At 40.3% G+C, this 18,395-nt stretch overlaps 1 protein-coding gene across 7 annotated transcripts in view; it reads left to right on the forward strand.

Annotated features, from left to right (window-relative positions):
• Window positions 1-18,395, forward strand: part of NAA16 (N-alpha-acetyltransferase 16, NatA auxiliary subunit) — a 65,583-nt gene that overhangs the window by 1,660 nt on the left and 45,528 nt on the right. For 4 of the 7 annotated variants that reach the window (XM_042839197.1, XM_042839190.1, XM_042839193.1 and 1 more), the window contains exons 2-4: window positions 10,208-10,292; window positions 13,018-13,122; window positions 17,424-17,581. In XM_042839197.1, coding sequence (XP_042695131.1) covers window positions 10,208-10,292; window positions 13,018-13,122; window positions 17,424-17,581 — 348 coding nt within the window. Of the gene's footprint in view, window positions 1-10,207; window positions 10,293-13,017; window positions 13,123-14,009; window positions 14,381-15,427; window positions 16,928-17,423; window positions 17,582-18,395 lie in introns of those variants that run through there. The other 3 variants (XM_042839194.1, XM_042839196.1, XM_042839195.1) reach the window with 3 other exon arrangements.

Consider the following 18,395-nt stretch of genomic DNA (forward strand, 5'->3'; position numbering starts at 1 on the left):
GGCTGTATAATAAGGTCGCACAAGCATACAGAGATTGATTTAACCACTTGGAACAGAGGAAAAGGTAACTACTTGTGTATTAAGTGACTTTATAAACCTTTGACAGAGAATTAACAGTTGTGAAATGAGAAACTTATCTGGAGAACCTGATAATTAGTTTAGGAGTCTATGCTGCATGCTTAGCAGTGCTTGAGCAAGCTCGCTCAAAACTAGGTGTGATGTGATTGCATAACCAACAGCAATTGCAACATAGGTAAAATGTTAGCATGTAGGTAACAGACCTCGTTTCTCCGTAACTGCTGTAAGATGTAGTGCCATAGCTCATTTCTGTCCTGACATCCAGGGCTGTTTGGTCACTTAAGCCTTGCTTTCACTCTTGTACGGTGCTCTTCCTCCACTTAGAGGTGAGACATTGCCTGGGAGGGAGGGGCTGGGCGACTTGAGGCGCCTCTGTGCTGTGCTTCTCAGTCTCGCAGAAGGCGTGGAGGAAGTGTTTGAAGGCTTCCTGGCTCTCCCTTTTATGGGAAGGGAGGGAGGCATCCATCAGGAAGAATTAACGCAGGAACTCTGGTGTGTCTCTTACAGCATAAAATCAGTCTTCAGCTCCTGTGACACTTTAAGTGGGGCAGATGCAATCTAAAATAAACATGCAAGTGTGGTAACTTAAAAATGCTTTCTGTTAACATTGGAGTTCAGTAATGTGCATTTGAAGCTTGCTTACGGTAAACGTAGGCGGTTTTTATTTCACATATTTAAAACGAAGTGTCATTTACCTTCAAAGTGTGTTTTAGTTTAAGCAAGTTTGATCCTCTCAGATTGAGAGCCCAGACAATAAACTGTGCCTCTTAAAATGAGGTTTGAGTTCTGGCTTTATGGGATCAAATCAGCTCTATCTGGGTGTGGCCATGGTCCTTATAGTTGTTTTAGAGGAAGGCTGTGGGATTGTTGGTGTATCTTCAGGGCTTACTTGCTGAACTGGTCCTGTTTCTAAGAACTGGGAAGTGTCGTGTAATAGCTATTGGTGTCTGCCTTGTTATCAGCTAGTATGAAGCATGAGGTATGAGAGAAACAGCAGGCATTATCTGTGGATACTGCCATGCATTTGAATGTGTGAATTGACCATAATGTTGCATGAAATAAGGATTGTTGCTTTAATTGCAACAAGCAAAATTTAATTGAAGTGCTACCTTGTTAATGTTTCCCTTAGAAAGGCCTACATACTAGTCCCCCTTCTGACAAGGCATTACTCTTCCTAAGAACTGTTTAGCCACCTACTTGTTTGATCTGGAGCAAGGGAACACAAAAGCAGGTGTATCACTTTGTAGCAGTGCCTTGTTACTGCTTAATTCATGCAGGCATGCCTGTTTTTGGGGGGAAGAAAACTGATTCTATCTGAAGTGCCTTTGCCTGAGGCATTGCTCAACTCTGTATTATCTTTTGCTCTCTGGATTTTATGGCTGTCTTAGGCTACTTCTCCTAAGATAAGTATGATAAAAGATAAATATGCATGTATTTGTTAGGAGTTAGATTAATTATTATTCATTAAATGCTAGAACTATAGTATGTGAGATAATAATGGATTATGGGCATGCAACTGGTTCATTTCCTAGTAATGATGGGGATTTACCACGAACCATTAAACTTGGTAATTAGGAAGCTATGATAGTGTGCTAATTAATGCCTCCTAAACCGGATGAATAACATAAGATAGCCATTGTAATCCACCACTGGAGCAGGGGATGATGAAAGTGTCTCTTAAAGATCCTCTCGTTCAAAGAGAGGAGAACAGAGCTGCCAGCAAAGTTCATAGAATCATAGAAAGGCCTGGGTTGAAAAGGACTACGATGATCATCTAGTTTCAACCCCCCCTGCCATGTGCAGGGTCACCAACTGCCAGACCAGGCTCCTGGTGTAGCTCGTTGGACTGAATTGCAATGCAACTGTTGCTTGTACTGTTGTGGAGGGCAGCATAGGAAAAATGCAGGCTGTTTCCTTGATATTAACTTTCACAAGAGGTGACAAGGGTTCCTGGTCAAACTGCAGGCTTCTGAGATGATAGAACTGCCAAGGGTATATCATAGACTACTGATAAGAGTCAGTAAAGCTTTTGTAAGGTAAGGCCATGCTTCTCACTTGTTAGCGACTTGAGCAAGTTGGGTCTGGAGAAGTCTGTATCCCAAACACAAATTCCTGGTTTAATTTTCAAAAGGAATTGAATGCCATCCTGAAAGGCTCAGAAGCTGGGCTTACTTGGAGTGATGCTGGTTGTTTATTCACACGGGATTTCTTAGTGTTCCTGTATGGATAAATAAATGTTCTGAGTAACTTTTTCTTGTGTTTTGTGCTGGAACTTTTTCTTAATTGCTTACAGTTTCATTAAATAGAAAAAAAGAGTAGCAAGGTGAGTTCAGTTGTTGTAAGCTATTCAAGGCAGAAATAAGAAGGCCTGCAGGAGGAATTCTGGATTCAGTTGGCTCATAGTGGGTAAAATTGATTGTGTGAATGAATGTATTATGCTAAGGAACTCTACTGTGTTATTGGCTGTGAGCTGGATTACTCTGAAGAGAGGAGGTTTTTGGGGATCTGAAGGAGTTCTGTTAAAACCAATTTCCTTGTGCAGCAGTTGAAAGTCAGCAAATCATAGGAGCTGCTGTGGCACCACTCAAGTCCATGTTTCCAGTGCAGTGTGCAACAAAGTGCAACACCTGCTGGAAGTTATAGTCATGCATGGGTTCATGGGGTGCAAGTCCTTGTAAATTCTTGCGTAAAGGTTTACCCTTTGGCTCCAGGAATGGGTGAGCCACAAGTAAGTGGAGGCTGAGGACGCTCTGGAGGGATGTACCACTTGTATCTTGTTTCCAGTGACATGGGCCAGATGGGTCTGATTGCTCTGGCATGTGATCTGTTATGATTCATGCTGTTTTTTTGGCTGAATCACTGTGAAATCTTACAGAGAATGTTGAGATGGGTTTAAGGTTTTAGGCTTATATCGCTATTTGCCTTAAGCTTGTTTTAGGATTTCTGATTAAAAACATAACTTTCATTAAAGCCCGAGAGCTTTATTTTATTTTTTTTTTAAAGCACTGCTGATGTTGGTGGTTTCATTTGCTTTATTGCTCACAGATGCAGTCCCACAGGCTTGTGCAGCACCTGCTCAGCCTCAGTTCTTGCTGGTCACGCTGCAGTTCTGTCCCAGAAGCGGCAGATTGCTCTCTCCAATCCTACATAAAATGCAGATTAAAAACTATTATAAAATATGTGATAGGGCTGTGACTTGTCTAATTTTTAGTGTGCTATTATGGCTTGTTTTGGAGAGGCATACACATGTTCATAAAATGCAGAGTAGCTCTAACAACTCAACTGAACAGCCGTAGCTTCCACACAGCACTTTTAAGAGCTTTTTACCAAATGTTCTGTTGTTTCTTCTCCTTTGTTTGAAGCCAGGGATATCCCAACAACTCCAATTGTGTTGAATGTTGGTGTATCTCACTGAGTGAGACCTCATTATAAGTTAAGACAATTATTTTTAAGTAGTTTCACACTTGAACGGGAGTGGTTTATAGGGCCGTTGAAAGACGATTCTTAGAAAACACTGAAACATTTTTCTCTTATTACATGTATTCATCCTGATAGTAAATGCAATATCAACTTTGTTCTGCCAACAGCATAGAATACGAATCAGAATGATCACAATGGTTGTTGCACAGAATGCAGGTGAAAGTATGATGTTCTGTGGCAACTTCAAGTGGAAAAAGCTGGTTAAAGGGGGGGGGGAAAATTCTGTTGTTTATGAAGAATCATGATAGTGAAAGCTTAAAATACAACTATGACATTAGTTCCTTGGTGACCAAGTATTTCCACTCTGCCTGATGCTGGCCACTTGTTCTATTGCACGCTGCCATCTGTGACCTGACTCAGCTTCTGTGTTGCCAAGCCCATGGCTATGGGCAGGAATGAACCAGTGTGGCCTGACCAAGCTGAGGTGAGGAGGGCTGGGGGCAGGTTGTCTTCATCTTCCTTTCAATTCCTGAGGTAAACTGCTCTTTTGTGTGGAAAGCAGAATTGGTCCTGCATGGTCCAGAGAAGGGCCATGAAGATGATCAGAGGGCTGGACCATCTGCCCTCTGATGGCAGGCTAAGAGAGCTGGGGCTCTTCAGCCTGGAGAAGAGAAGGCTCCGAGGAGACCTTATAGCAACTCTCCAATACCTGATGGGGGGCATACAGGAAAGCTGGAGAGGGACTTTTTATAAGAGTGTGTAGCAACAGGATAACTGGAAATGGTTTTAACCTGGAAGAGGGTAGATTTAGACTCTGTATTAGGAAGAAATTCTTGACTGTGAGGGTGGTGAGAAGCTGGAACAGGTTGCCCAGAGAGACCGTAGATGCCTGGAAGCATTCAAGGCCAGGCTGGATGAGGCTGTGAGCAACCTGGTCTGGAGGGAGGTGTTCCTGCTTATAGCATGGGGTTGGAGCTGGATGATCTTAAATGTCCCTTCTAGCCCAAACCATTCTGTGATTCTGTATGCAGCTTGCTGGTAGGGCTTGGAGGAAAGGACTGAAGAACATGCTGATACTACAAAAAGGTTGTCCTGGGACTAGGAGTGTGGAACACTGTGAGAATGGACAAGTAGTAATGAATCTTTTTCTTGGCCTCTATGAGCTGAAGCCTCTTCTGCACTATCTCCTTTTCCCCAGTTTGTTTCTTTTGTTCTCTCAAAACAGTGAACTGAAATCATAGAATCAACACAGAATGGCCAGGGTTGGAAGGGACCTCAAGGATCATGAATTTCCAGCCCCCCTGCCACATGCAGGGCCACCAACCTCCACATTTAACACCAGACCAAGCTGCCCAGGGCCCCATCCAACCTGGCCTTGAACACCTTTAAGGATGGGGCACCCATAGCCTCTCTGGGCACCCTGTTGCAGCACCTCTCCACTCTCTTTGTAAAGAACTTAAAAATTGGTGTGGAGAGGACTGCTGTATGGAAAATCTTATGCAGAGATCCCTAGAACATCCCTCAAACTGGAGAGTGTTGTGATGATCTTTTTTGCTATATCAATCTTACCAAGTGTCCACATTTTCATGATGCAAGGAGCACTTGCAGTACAAGTAGTGAACTCTCATAATTTAACTGTTTATTACTCAAAGAAGATGGTGTTAGACCTTGCTATCGAACTGATGAATATTCTAGTAATTATTTGTCATCATAGGAACAGTGTATTTTAAGTTCTGCCCCAAATCTAAGTGAGGTATTTAGTTGACTGAGCTCATCAGCTGCATTGAGGAGCACTGGTTTCCCTGTTAGAAGCATAAGATGGCGTTCTGTAGAAGTGCGGTGAAACAGAATGGACCGTAAGAGCTCCAACTGTTGAGTCAGTCTAGAAGAGTACTGATGTCCTTATACTGATTGTGCTTGGTTCTGGTCAGAAATGTCTATTAATAATTTGAACAGCAACTAAATACCCGTCAGCTCCCAGGAAAAGATACCGCTCAAAATCTCTATTGCTGATTAATTACCATTGGACTTAACCAGCACTATGGCTTGGACATGCTTCCAGCACTACTTTTAGCGTTCTTTCCATAGGCTTTGATACATGGCGTCTTTACCTTTAGATATTGTCAAGAAACAGCAGAATCAAGTTTTGAATTGCATGATCGTTATTAAATAAAATGTCAAATGCTCACCGTAAGCCTGGTCAGCCTGTTTCATTTGGGTTGAACTACTTTTAGCTAAGAATCTTGTTGCTATTCTTAACACAAGCTGTTTGGGTTGATGTGACAGTTGTCCTGATTCTTTGAATGCAATCTTCTGGTTTATTTGGCCTTCACTTGAAAATGGTGTATGAAGTAGTATGGTATCACTTCAATATGTTCATGAGCCCTTGGGACGGGGAGTAAGGAAGGGCAAGGAATTGGTTATGACAACTGCAGCTTCTTGTTTAGACAGTTCTCAGAAGTGCTAATGCTTGAGGAACAGAATGAGGTGTTCTTCAGCTGTACAATTGCTGATCTGGGTGTTTAACTTCATCTTCAGTATGTTCAAAATGTAGCTGTTCCATCAATACAAGACCATTTTGACTAGAAGTGGCGATTGTGTTGTCTGGTGTGGCGTAGTGTGTTGCAAGGAGTTTGATTTACCCATATATATATATATATATATATATATATATATGCAATATATGCAATTGATTAGTTCTGCATGAAGTTGCTGCTTTGTAAGTAGCTTTAGTGAGCTGTTCAGATCTGTGATTCTGTTAATAATGAATAGTATAGGGGATTTTGGCTGTTGATAGAGTAGGAAGGTTTTGTCTTTAAAAAAAAGATGGTATAATACAATAATTAAAACATAATTTGTAAATGCTGATTCCTTGAGTAAAAGAAGCAAAGCACTCTAGTATAGTATTAGTCTTCTCTTGCCATACGTGTTGTATACTTGTTACTGTTTTCTTTTAATCTTTAAATGTCCAGTTGTTTCCTGGGTGCTGTGCAGTTCAACCTCTAGATAGTGGCACTTGTTATTTAGCTGGAAGCACACAGTGATGTCTGGTCTGGCTGCATAGCAAATTCTGCAAGTTGGTTATATCTGAGTTAGTGCTGACAAAGGGAATAAACCAGGATGAGAGAGCTGCCAGAGGAGGTAACGTCCTTAAAGGAACATCTGGTAGCAGAAGTTCTGGGTATCACTTTGGCCTTGCCAGAATCTCCCTTTGAGGTTTCCAGGCGTGTAAACATTTGTGATTTGGCTTTAGTTTTTAGCAGGAAATCATTGCCATGAGCGGGTGATGGAGGCCTCACATGAAGCACAGCACATCAGGCTGTTTTTCTTTTTTTCTTTCTTTTTTTTTTTTTATTTTAGAGCCAGCATATTAGCTTGAGCTTTTGATGTATCAAAAGGCTTAATTCAATGGGAGGCATCCTAATGAACATGCTGCAGTTATATTGGTCCTGGGAAGTACCGAACTCGAATGTGCGTGGAGACATCAGGTTTCTCATCTATGAAATTCCCATCTGTAGTAGGAAATGAGATAAGACTGGAGTTTGATGCCATCTGATACTGTGTCCTGTAAACAAGTTCCAGGTGGAGCATGGTGTGCTCATTCACAGTTCTGAGAAGTGGAAGTCTAAAAGCAGTTCATTCACAAAGAAAGGTTGGATACTTCAAAGCCTCAGGCTTGTCAATGTAACTAAATCTGCAAGGCTTTTGGGATATCTGTGCACGTTGAAAAGCTTTAAATAACTTGGATTGCTGAATAAGGTCTCTTTTCTCTTATATTTTACATATGTGTTTGTAAATAAGTTATATTTATCTGGGAGTTGTTGGCACTGAGTGGTGCAGTTGACACACTAGAAGGGAATTACACCATCCAGAGGGACCTAGACAGGCCTGCAAAGCGGGCATGCAAGAATCCAGTGATGTTTAACAAAGCCAAGTGTGAAGTGTTGCACCTGGGTCAAAGCAATCACAGATACGTGTACAAACTAGGAGGAGAACTTGAAAGCAGCCCTGTGTAGAAGGATTTAGGAGTCCTGATGGATGAAAGGCTGGACATGAGCCAGCAGTGTGTGCTTGCAGCCTGGAAGGTCGGCTGCATCAAAAGAGGGGTGGCCAGCAGAGAGAAGGAGATTGTCCCCCTCTGCTCTGCTCTTGTGAGGCCCCGTGTGGAGTACTGCATCCAGACCTGGGACCTCCAGTATAAGAAGGTTGTGGAGGTTCTGAGGAGGGGCTGCTCCAACAAGATGATCAAACTGCTGGAGCACCTCTCTTATGAAGCAGGTTTGAGGCACTTGGGCGCGTTTAGCTTGGAGAAGAGAAGGCTCCAGAGGTACTTCCATGTGGTCTTCGAGTACTGGACGAAAGCTTACAGGCAGGAGAGGACTGACTTTTTACAGGGTGTCATAGTGATAGGGCAAGAGATAATGACTTTAAACTAAAAGAGGAGAGGTTTAGTTTAGTTTAGTTTAGTTGTTAGGAAAAAAAATTGTTACAGGGTGGTGAGAGGCTTGACTGCATTGACCAGAGAAGTTGTGGGTGCCCCATCCTGGGGGGCATTCAAGGCCAGGTTGGATGGGGCCCTGGGCAGCCTGAGCACCTGAGTAGCAGAACTGCCCATGGCAGGGATTTGGAACTGGGTGATCTTTTAGGTCTTTTCCAACTTAATTTATTCTATGATCTGTAAGCCTATGGGAATGATGAGCTTGTGCTTCCCTGCTGGTTGGAAAGCATTGACTTCCATCCATCCATTAGTCTTTGGAAAACATGATCTTGTTTGTCTTCTAGAAATGTGAAATTTGGCACTGATTATCTGGCTTCAGGTCTTGTTCTATGCCTGAGCTCTGTAGGAGGAAAAAAATGCAAACATTAGAATGAGAATAATAGATATGTATTTCAAGTAGTTAATCTGTTGTAAGGGCACTCTTGGCTCAAATAGCTCCTGTTTGGTATTTAAGCACTACTGTCTATTTGACATTTTATTCAATAAGAGTTGTAGTATCACGGATGCATGTTCAGTGTTCTATTATGTTTTTTAGTTGTACCTGAATAACTTCAGAAAGCACACTTAAAGCATTGCTGATATTTTCTTACGAGTCTTTATAAAAGAGACTAAACATTTTATGTTGAGAAAAAAGGAACAAAAGTCCCGTGAGGGGACTTGAAAGTTTGCTGCAGCCTGGGTTATTTCAAATAATGATTTGGAAACTGGTTTCTTAGCTTAAAAGATCTCAGAGTGATTTTGCTGTTGTTTAAATGCTAATTGCCATCGTATCATCATTTGCCTCTGATGGGAACTCCATGGCCATCCTGCCAGAAGTCAGCCAGGCAGAAAAACCTCATCAAATGCCAAGTGAGCCCACCTTTGCCTTGAGAGGTGATTTAGGTGACCTCTGAAGGTTTCTGCCTGTCAAAGTTATTGCGTGATTTAGTTTCCACTTAATTATGATAAACTACAACTGTCTTGAATTTCAGACAGCTAAGTCTAAAAACTGATTGCAGTGAAGCTCCTTCACGCAGACTTGGGGAGGACTTGCGTTTAGCATCTCAGCTCATTACCAAAGTGAGCTTAGACATGCTTTTTTTTATTGCCTGTGCTTTGAGAAGTAGTATGGTGGATTCTGACTCCAAAGGAGTTACTGCACAGTGCATTTACTTTATGTATATCTTTTTTCTTTCTCTCTGTGCTGGAAGGCTGGTGGAATGGGAGAGGTCTTTTACAGACAGTTAAAGATCTAAAGTATGTAACTGATCTTACGTAACTTCTCCTGTCTAAATTGGAGCAGGACAATACACCTTATTAACAGAATGGTGCCAAGTTCAGCCTGTTGAGGTTTTTTTTCTTCCAACTTAAGAAATCATGAGTATAACTTAGCTGACCTTAATTCACTTTCATGCTTACTGATATAAGCATGCTTTTAACCGGCTTACGCAGTGATCAGCTGTAGTGATCTAAATGACTAAAATCTCATTGACTCACTATTGTGAGGCAGTGTCCTTGCTTAGAATAAGAGGAACTGAAGTTGTGTATTTTTTCTCATTTCCACTGTGGAATTATTTGTCAGTTTATGTAATTGTAGGCTACAAAGTACCCTACAGCAAAGGTAAAAGTAGCCTTTAGTTGTGCTATTCCAACTACTGGTTAAATATTTTAATCCCCAGGTAAGTTCTCTGTATGCTTCTCTTTAGAGATGACAGCAGGTCTGTCCTGCTGCATGGTTTTCTCTCTTCTTCCCCAAAGTCTAGATTAGTGACAACCAAAGGTTTCTTTCTGAGATCTCACTCAGAGAGGTTGCTAAGCTGGGGAAATAAGATATTGAAAGAAGTGTTTGGATTCTTTGCGTGTGACTCTTCTCAAAAGTTCTGTGGAGTCAAGGTCTGTAACTTGGCTCTCCATTTTAAGAATTTCTTCATCAAAGTGCAAGCACTCCTCTTTGCCTTTCCTGTTTCTGTTGAAAAGGAATAGCTAACTTGGTACCAGCAGTTCAGTTTCAGTGGAGACCATGAGGCAGAGCACTGGCTGCATGTAAATGAAGGCAGATATTGTTCTGAATCCTGGAAAAAAGGTATTGTGTTGTGGATAGTCATATTCAACTAGAGCTTGTTTGTGACCTCATTACCTCACTGAACTTACTACTGCATTTGTAGTAGTATGTTAAGATATTATTTAAATGCCTTTCAGTGTGTAATTCACCTCTTTTTTTTTTTCCTCCAGAAATGCTATGAACAAAAGCAGTACAAAAATGGACTCAAGTTCTGCAAGATGATCCTTTCTAACCCCAAATTTGCTGAACATGGAGGTAACTGCTCAACTCACAAGTTTTTGTTTTTCTTTTCTTGTCCTGAGTTTTAGTCATTCTATTCTGTACTGTTGAGAGAGAATGCAGCCTGTCACTGAGTTTTGTTCTGTCCTTGCAAGTGAGTAATACTCTTGATTTTTTTTTTTCAAATGTAGCACATTCATACCAAATTTCCACACTAGCTTATAGTCAGGAACATTCTGTGGCATGAGGATCAAATGATTCAGTGAAGCACACTTGAGTGAAGCTTCCACTCAATTTGCCTTTCTAGATTTCCAGGTTAGAATGTGTGTACTGTTTTATTTTTTTTCTTACATCTCTATTTAACTGCAAGCCCTACCTTGTTTTGAGCACTGAACTAAGGTATTTTACCAAGGAGTTAAATCTTTCTTTTTTTGTCAACTAGATATTTTGAATTTCTTGTACTGCAGATCAAATTGCTACTTAAGACAAACAGAGTGAAGTGTAAGAGTCTTGGTGTTAAGGCTGGCCTGTTCCGATAAATACTGCAGGAAATTGGACAGGAAAGTGTTGGTTCTATTTATGTCTCTCAGAACTTAATCCTCAGTAAGATACCCAAGTGCTGCTGCATTACAGGATTTCTGTTGCATGGTTCAAGGAATACTTTTGATACAGGCATTTTTTGTTTGTCTGAGCAATTTAACACAGACTGTGCATGTACTGAGTCAAAATTATTTTGCTGTTTGACCTCATCAAATCTTGGCAAAATGTTTGACTAGTCATTCTTTCGTCTGTGCCTGGTGTTTCTTGGTTGTCTTCGTTACTTTCCTAGAGATAAAAGAACAGATTATTTTTCTTGTCTCAAAATTAGGGAGTGGTCTCTGCCTCTGAGACCTCATCACTTGTCTCTGCTAGCACTTGTGTTTTTATAACCTCCTAGTACGTGTTTCTGTATCTTTTCTGCTCTTGCTGTCTTAAACTTCTTCAGAACAGCTAGCTGCCTTGGCAGTCCACATACTGCATGGGCTCTAAGCCATGAATGGCTTTGGAGCTTGGGAGCAAAGCCTGAAATGAACAGCTGAAGCAGAACTAAGCCAGCGAAATGATCTGATGGGAAGCTGTGCTGTTGTCGCACTTAGCCTCAGAGATGAGGGATTATAAAGAATTGAGTGAGGTGATAAACATGGATTGCTGTGACTGGACAGCTATCTCCCTGGTGTGGGCAGGTAGCAGTAGCTTGTCCTCATGAGACCCCACCTGCAGTATAGTGTCCAGTTTTGGAGTCCCCAACACAAGAATGACATGGAATTGTTGGTGCAGGTCCAGAAGAGGGCCACAAAGACGATCAGAGGGCTGGAGCACCTCCACTATGAGAACGTGCTGAGACAGCTGGGGTTGTTCAGCCTGGACAGGAGAAGGCTCCAAGTAGATCTCATAGCGGCCTTCCAGTACCTGAAGGGGGCCTACAGGAAAGCTGGGGAGGGAATTGTTAGAAGGGCATGTATCAACAGGATGAGGGAAAATGGTCTTAAATTGGAACATAATAGATTTAGAGTAGATATTAGGAAGAAATTCTTGGCTGTGATGGTGGTGAGACACTGGAACAGGTTGCCCAGAGAAACTGAGGATGCTCCCACCTGTAAGCATTCAAGGCCAGGCTGGATGGGGCTTTGAGCAGCCTGGTGTAGAGGGAGGTGTCCCTGCCTACAGCAGGGGGTTGGAGCTGGATGATCTTAAAGGTCCCTTCCAACCCAAACCACTCTATAATTCTGTGATTCGCACAGTAGAGATGTGCTTTTTCAGCCTTCCTTATATTACTGAAAGGTATCATTCTGTCTTTCAGTGATTAACTTAGAGTATGGGTATAGGGCAATCTATTTAAAAAAAAAAAATAAATAATAAGTTGTCTTTGAATAATTGTTCACTTCTTTAGAAGTACACCTAGAGACAGGCCTACTAATGAGGTTAAAGTGAGTGTTACAACTAAACTTGATCACAAGCCCTTTCCATTAACACACTTTGTAGTTTGAGGGAAAATGAAATACTTGGATGAAAATGAGACTGTTGTCTGGCAGTGGGCAAAAATAAGCGGTCTCCTATTTAGCAGGGAAGATGATCTAAAAGAAACCACCCACGAATCTGCAACAGCTTTCTGGCACAGCACATGCTTACATACAGCTTGTTTTTTAGTGTTACTTGAAGGACGGAGGAAGAACAGCGATAGTCATATCAACGTATTTGGAATCTTTTGCTTCTCAGAGTACTGATTAAAATCCTACTTAGAGAGACTTTCTTCCCCAAAGTGCTATAGCAGGAAAAATGGTCCTCTTAACTTAGGATTTCTGCTCTTAGGCAATCTGCAGTAAATAAACAGACTGTGACAAAGATTTTTGTTTCTTATGGTGTGACACAACCTAAATAATTTGTTGTTCTGCCTATGTGAAACCTTAACATATAATGAAAAGCACTTTAAAACTGCTGTAGCTAATTGTTAACTCACTTAGATAAATGCATTTTTTTTGCTAATAAAATTTGTGTTGTCTGCATTCGTCACATCTGTATTAAGCTCTGCAAAAGACTTCAAACTCAGTTTCAAGAAAGGAAATGCCTCCATATAACAGTCTTCAGCTGTGCTAGGCAGCTATCCTGATCTAAATTTATCATTTAATGGGGAACTTCACTGTGTAGCAACTTCAAAGGATATCTGTATTGTGAAACTGGCATATGGGAAATCAAGAGCATAAGTATATGATATTTCTTACAGAGACGCTGGCTATGAAAGGATTGACTTTGAACTGTTTAGGGAAGAAGGAAGAAGCATATGAATTTGTTCGTAAAGGACTCCGTAATGATGTAAAGAGTCACGTCTGTATCCTTTGTAATACAAAACCTGATCTCTTTTGCTTTCTTCTCACTTGTGTGCATGATTTTGGTGCTGCATCGGCCTTTACTTTTGAAGTATACAATGTGGTCTACATATAAAAGGAAGTTGGAAGTGAGGTGTGTGTGATGATTATTAATTTGCAATCAAGTACTTCAAGTAGAACTTCAATTTCGTTTGTACAATCATACAGAATCTTTAAGAAAAACAAAATGCCTTTCATGTTTAAGTTTCTTACACAAAGACGGGTGCTTGCTTTCTGCAGGAAACTGTGTGTAAAATGTGGCTCATTTCTGGAGTTTATCTTAATGAGTGTAAGAAATCTTGTCTAGAAGTACTGTGAAAATATGTATTTTGTTATTTGGAAATCTGAATTTTGAGTAGTGATTTTGGGGCTACTGGCTTGATGACTGCCATTCTCTTCTCAGCTTATCTTCCAAAAATCTGCAACTTAGAGACATGCCAAATACTCAGTAGTTTTGGGGGTAGCTGTCTTTTGTCATGCTACAGGCAGGCGGCTACTTCAGCTTTGCTGTATCCATTTGCATACATATCAAGCTTACTCAGGGATGAGTTTCCAATTGTCTTTTTTTAACCATAAAAAAGATAAAATTGTCCTTAGTATCATACTTGAAGTGCTGTGTGGTTATCACAGTGCAGTTGCTGTTTACTCCTGTTTTAAACTCCCAGGAAGCTGGAGGTTATGGGAGAACATAACAAGGCTAAGAAACACTTCTAAGCACAGAGAAGTCTTCAGTTTGTAGAGAGAGGACAACGCATAGAACAAGCAAATACAACTTGTACCTTCCCAATCTAAAGGGTTGAACATCTCAGAAATACCAAAGCAACTTTCTTCTGTGGAAGACTTCTCACAGATTAAGTCGGGGAGCAAAATAATGTGGTTGAGTTAAGGAAGTGTTTTTGTTCTTCCAGTAAAAATTCCAGTGTGGGATTTATCAGCAACCTCCATTCTTACCTGCAAGGCTATCTTTAAACCATGTAGAACCCTTGTTTTCAAATGCTGGGAGGGCTCACTGCAAGAATTGGGTTTTATTTCAAGGGTTGGAGCCAAAGAGATGCTTCCTGGCAAAGTACTTGTACAAAACCCAAACAACTCCATAAGGGAGTTTTTGTGAGTTTTTCACTGTTTTACTGACTTCAGGTATTTCTCTTACCACAAGATGACCACAAGGTATTCTTTCTTATTCTGACTTCAAGTAGTGTAGACCCACCTGAATCCACTTAGGTACGCATTCCCTTGTTTACTTCTTTTCCTTTTGTTGTTGTTTTTTTTTTTTTTAAAGCTGTATCCATAGCATTATCACTAAACGTACCACCACCTCTTGCACTCAGATGTTATGTAGCTCTCCAAAGTTTCCCTTCATGTCTTGAGCAATTTGCCTGTAGGATTACATTTCTACTGAGCAGAAGCTTACCAGTAACAAATAAACTTTCCATATCTGTTGGAAATTAGACACGGTATTTCAGTTGTCATCTTATGATGTTATTAAGAAATGGCAAATGTCTTTTAGTACCATGCTTAAAGAGCAGCTGCCAACCGCAGTGTCACTGCCCAAATATGTTTCCTCTGATGGTGAGGCTTCAGTGTGTACAAAGTCAAGAGAAGAGATTGTATTCTGTCCCATGAGAAACTCAGTTTGAAGCTCAGCTTTCTAATAATAAAGGTCTGTTCTGCATAACTTGTAAGGGCTTGTGACCAGCCCTGATGTTCTGATGGAAGCTTGATAATAAACTGATGCTCCGTACCACCTAAGCAGAGCTTGGGAAGATCTCTAAAATAGTATTTACATTCCCTCTGAAATGAAGCACTGACATCTTAATGCCTGTCAGTTTGATTAGACAGAGAAGCTGGGACGAGCCACTAAAATCATGTCTTTTGAGAAGCTGGTTTCAAGGAGGAGCAATCTATCTATATTTTATTTTCTAGCAGTAATGTTTGAAAACGTTTTTGATGTATTTTGTCCTCTGTACTTTTTAAAAACATATGGCAGATGATGATTAAAGTATGACTGGTCACCTTGGAGTTTTGATTTGTTTATGGAATAATGGAAGAAAGTTTTAATTCCTCTGCCATTTCATAGTTTCCTACTTTGAGGTTCTGGAAGAAAATAAAACTGTGAACTGTTCAGAAATGTGGAAACATTACAGGCTGCCCAAAGAGGCTGTAGATGCCTCATCCCTGGAGGCCAGGTTGGATGGGGCCCTGGGCAGCCTGGCCTAGCATTAAACGTGGAGGTTGGTGGCCCTGCATGTGTCGGGGGGGGTGGAGATTCGTGATCCTTGAGGTCCCTTCTAACCCTGGCCATTCTGTGAAATTTTGTTGTCAAGCTACAGGTGAGCTTTGACCCGTTTTGAATATAATTTGAATCATGGTTTGGTCAGAGCTATATGCTTACTTTGGTATTTAGTGCATCAGGAAGTGATGTGTTATTGTTTCAGTGCACTACGGGAACACATGCAAGGCTGGCCCAAGCTGTCTGCTATGATTTCTTAGTAGTGTTGTGTTTTATTGGCCTATATTGGCTGTTGTATTTTCTTGTGCATGATTTCTGCCATTGTGCAGACCTATTTCCAAAGGAGTTTTTGCCTTTTGTTACTTGATTGTTTGGTAAGGAATGTGGTTAATGGAGATTTGAAACAGAATACCTCTTGGATCTGGGAATAATAGCAATACCCCATAAGTTACTTGAAGCCTTATCTTCATTAGGCTACAAATTCTCTTGCACTGATTGGTCTTACCCTGGGCAAGAATCTAAATTATCAGTAGTTTGTTCTTGAGGCTGATATGCAGGCTTGAGGCTGCATTTAAGTCTGATCCCTGTCCTTAATACTTGTCTCTAAGAGACAAGGATCATCAACAGACAGTAGCTGCAGCATTAGGCCAGCTGCTCTCACTGTATCCAAAATTGTTTGTTCCCTTTAGTCTTATGGCAGCAACAGCAGCTCTGCTAGCAGGCTGAAGGATGAATACTGAGTTTGTCAATGGCTCGTGTTCCAGTAGGGACGGCAGCCAGGATCTCTTGCTTGTGCATTATCTGCTTCCTTCAGACTGTTGATTATTAAAACACTTTTGGAGACTTGTCCTTTGTGATTCATAATTACAAACTGCCTTTCTTAATGTCTAGAACTTAAGGCCTTTCTAAGTAAGGAGGAACTTACCTTTCTACTTATTTGTCCTTGTTAGTGCTTTGAATTTTCTTGCTATGCTTTCTCAGTAGTTTCCAAACAATAGCATCTTTAGGGGGAACAGTTGCTTCATTTTCACATCAGTATAATGAGACATCTTAAATGTTTTTTTTTTCTCTGTTAGCTCTGTGAGCTATTTTTATGTCTTTTAAACTGAAAATGGGTTAAGGATGCCTATAGCTCTTCCCAACTGGATTCAGCTGGTTCTGAAGCACATTGGAGAGCCTCGTGAGAGAACTTAAGAGCCACTTTTGATTTGAATGTGTTGAGTTACTAGTGCAGACTTACTAGTGCTGCCCCAATGAGCTACTAATATCCTGAAGTAGCAAGTAGTATATCAAGCAATATCTTTGTTAATGTAACTCTAGGAAACTGTTGTAAACACACAGGATAGATAATGTGTTGCTATGGTACCACTTGGTTTCATGTTTTTAATTCAAAACCTTTCCAATTTTTCAGTTGTTTGTTGTTTTTTGTTTTTTTTTTTTTTCCCTAAGAAAAAGTTATTTAAACAGATGCTTGGGGAGAGAAGTCTATTGAAATGTGAAATGATACACTGATGGAAGTCTGAGATCCTGTGAATCTGGTAAATACTTCAGTGCCCAGAAGTATTATTAATCTTCTCAATTAATAAAGGGTAGATCTGTTTTTATCCCTTACTGTAAAACCTGGACACTAAGGTTGCAGATTGGCAGGGATGGAAGGGTAAAACTTGTGCACCAGTTGTATTTGTAGGCAGAGAGAATTCTTGGGGTGAAAAGTCCCATTTTGGTTACAGTAGTGTGCTTTCAAACAATACTTCTCTAGGGTGCCTTTAAGACTTTGAATTGTTTAGTCTGTATAGCAAAGTTTGGTGGGGAGGTATGTTATGAATGTGATTTAATGGAAGATTTTATGATGTGTTTTACATATTTGGAAGCGTTTAATTTAACTTCTGACAGTAAAGTCTGATTGCAGTAATCAAACTTAATTTACGAGGGTACTGATCTTCAAGGAAGCTGCAGAGTTATTTGTTCTGTAACACAAGTGCACTGTGGTTACTCTGTGTAAATTGTGGACGTGTCTTCCTTAACATGTATTAGGTTGGCACGTCTATGGTCTTTTGCAGCGTTCTGATAAGAAATATGATGAAGCCATCAAGTGCTACCGGAATGCACTCAAGTTAGATAAGGATAATCTGCAGATCCTGAGAGATCTCTCACTGTTGCAGATTCAAATGAGGGATTTAGAAGGATATAGAGTAAGTATTCTATTTAAACTCCTATTTATTGCTGTTTGTATTCTCTTATGTTCCATTTTTTAATTCTTTTATTGGTAGTCATTCTGTTACTACTTGTTTTTGATATTTCAAAGTAGGAAGTGTTTTAAGTTCTTGTTGGAGTATGAAAATGAATTGCAGTAGAGCTCTGTTATTCTCTATTGAGAACACACCCCCAGAAGTACATTTACTCTTTAAAACTTGACTAGTGAATCACCTTTTAAAATTCAGGCTATCCACCATTTTTTACTAAAATAAAAAGTATAAGACCTAAAGCTTAACATGTATTTATTGTGTTACTGGAAGGTACTGCAAGCAGTGTTTTGGTTGTAAGTACTGAGGGTGTTTTTTGTGAGAAATACGTTCTCACTCCAGTGAACTTTTTAAAATGTTGTAAATGAGCAAGGAAGTAAAATATCTCTAAGTCAAAGGAATTATGATAGAGATGATCCCTAACCTACAAGAAGGGCTTTTGCAAAAAACAAATCACAGAATCACACAGAAATAATTCCAGGTTACTCTGAAAGTCTGTAGAAACTTGTGCCAGTCATGATATTTCAAAGGAGAGTAGGAAAAAAAAGGATGTTAAAATATTTTGGGTACTGGTATGACTTATGGAATCATGGAAATGCTTTTATTCTGTTTTGAGAGCATTATTATGTAGTGATTCCTTCTCCCTTCAGAAAAATGCACTCTGTTTTATTGAGTATGTGGGAAACTTGCCCTGTGCTAATTGCTTTCTTGAATTCAAATACAGATTTTATCATGAATAACAGCTTTAAATTTCTGTAAGAAC

This window comes from Centrocercus urophasianus, unplaced genomic scaffold, assembly GCF_019232065.1.
Source record: "Centrocercus urophasianus isolate 14NV4802_14NV808 unplaced genomic scaffold, USGS_Curo_1.0 seq_9, whole genome shotgun sequence".
NCBI classification, from domain to species: domain Eukaryota; kingdom Metazoa; phylum Chordata; class Aves; order Galliformes; family Phasianidae; genus Centrocercus; species Centrocercus urophasianus.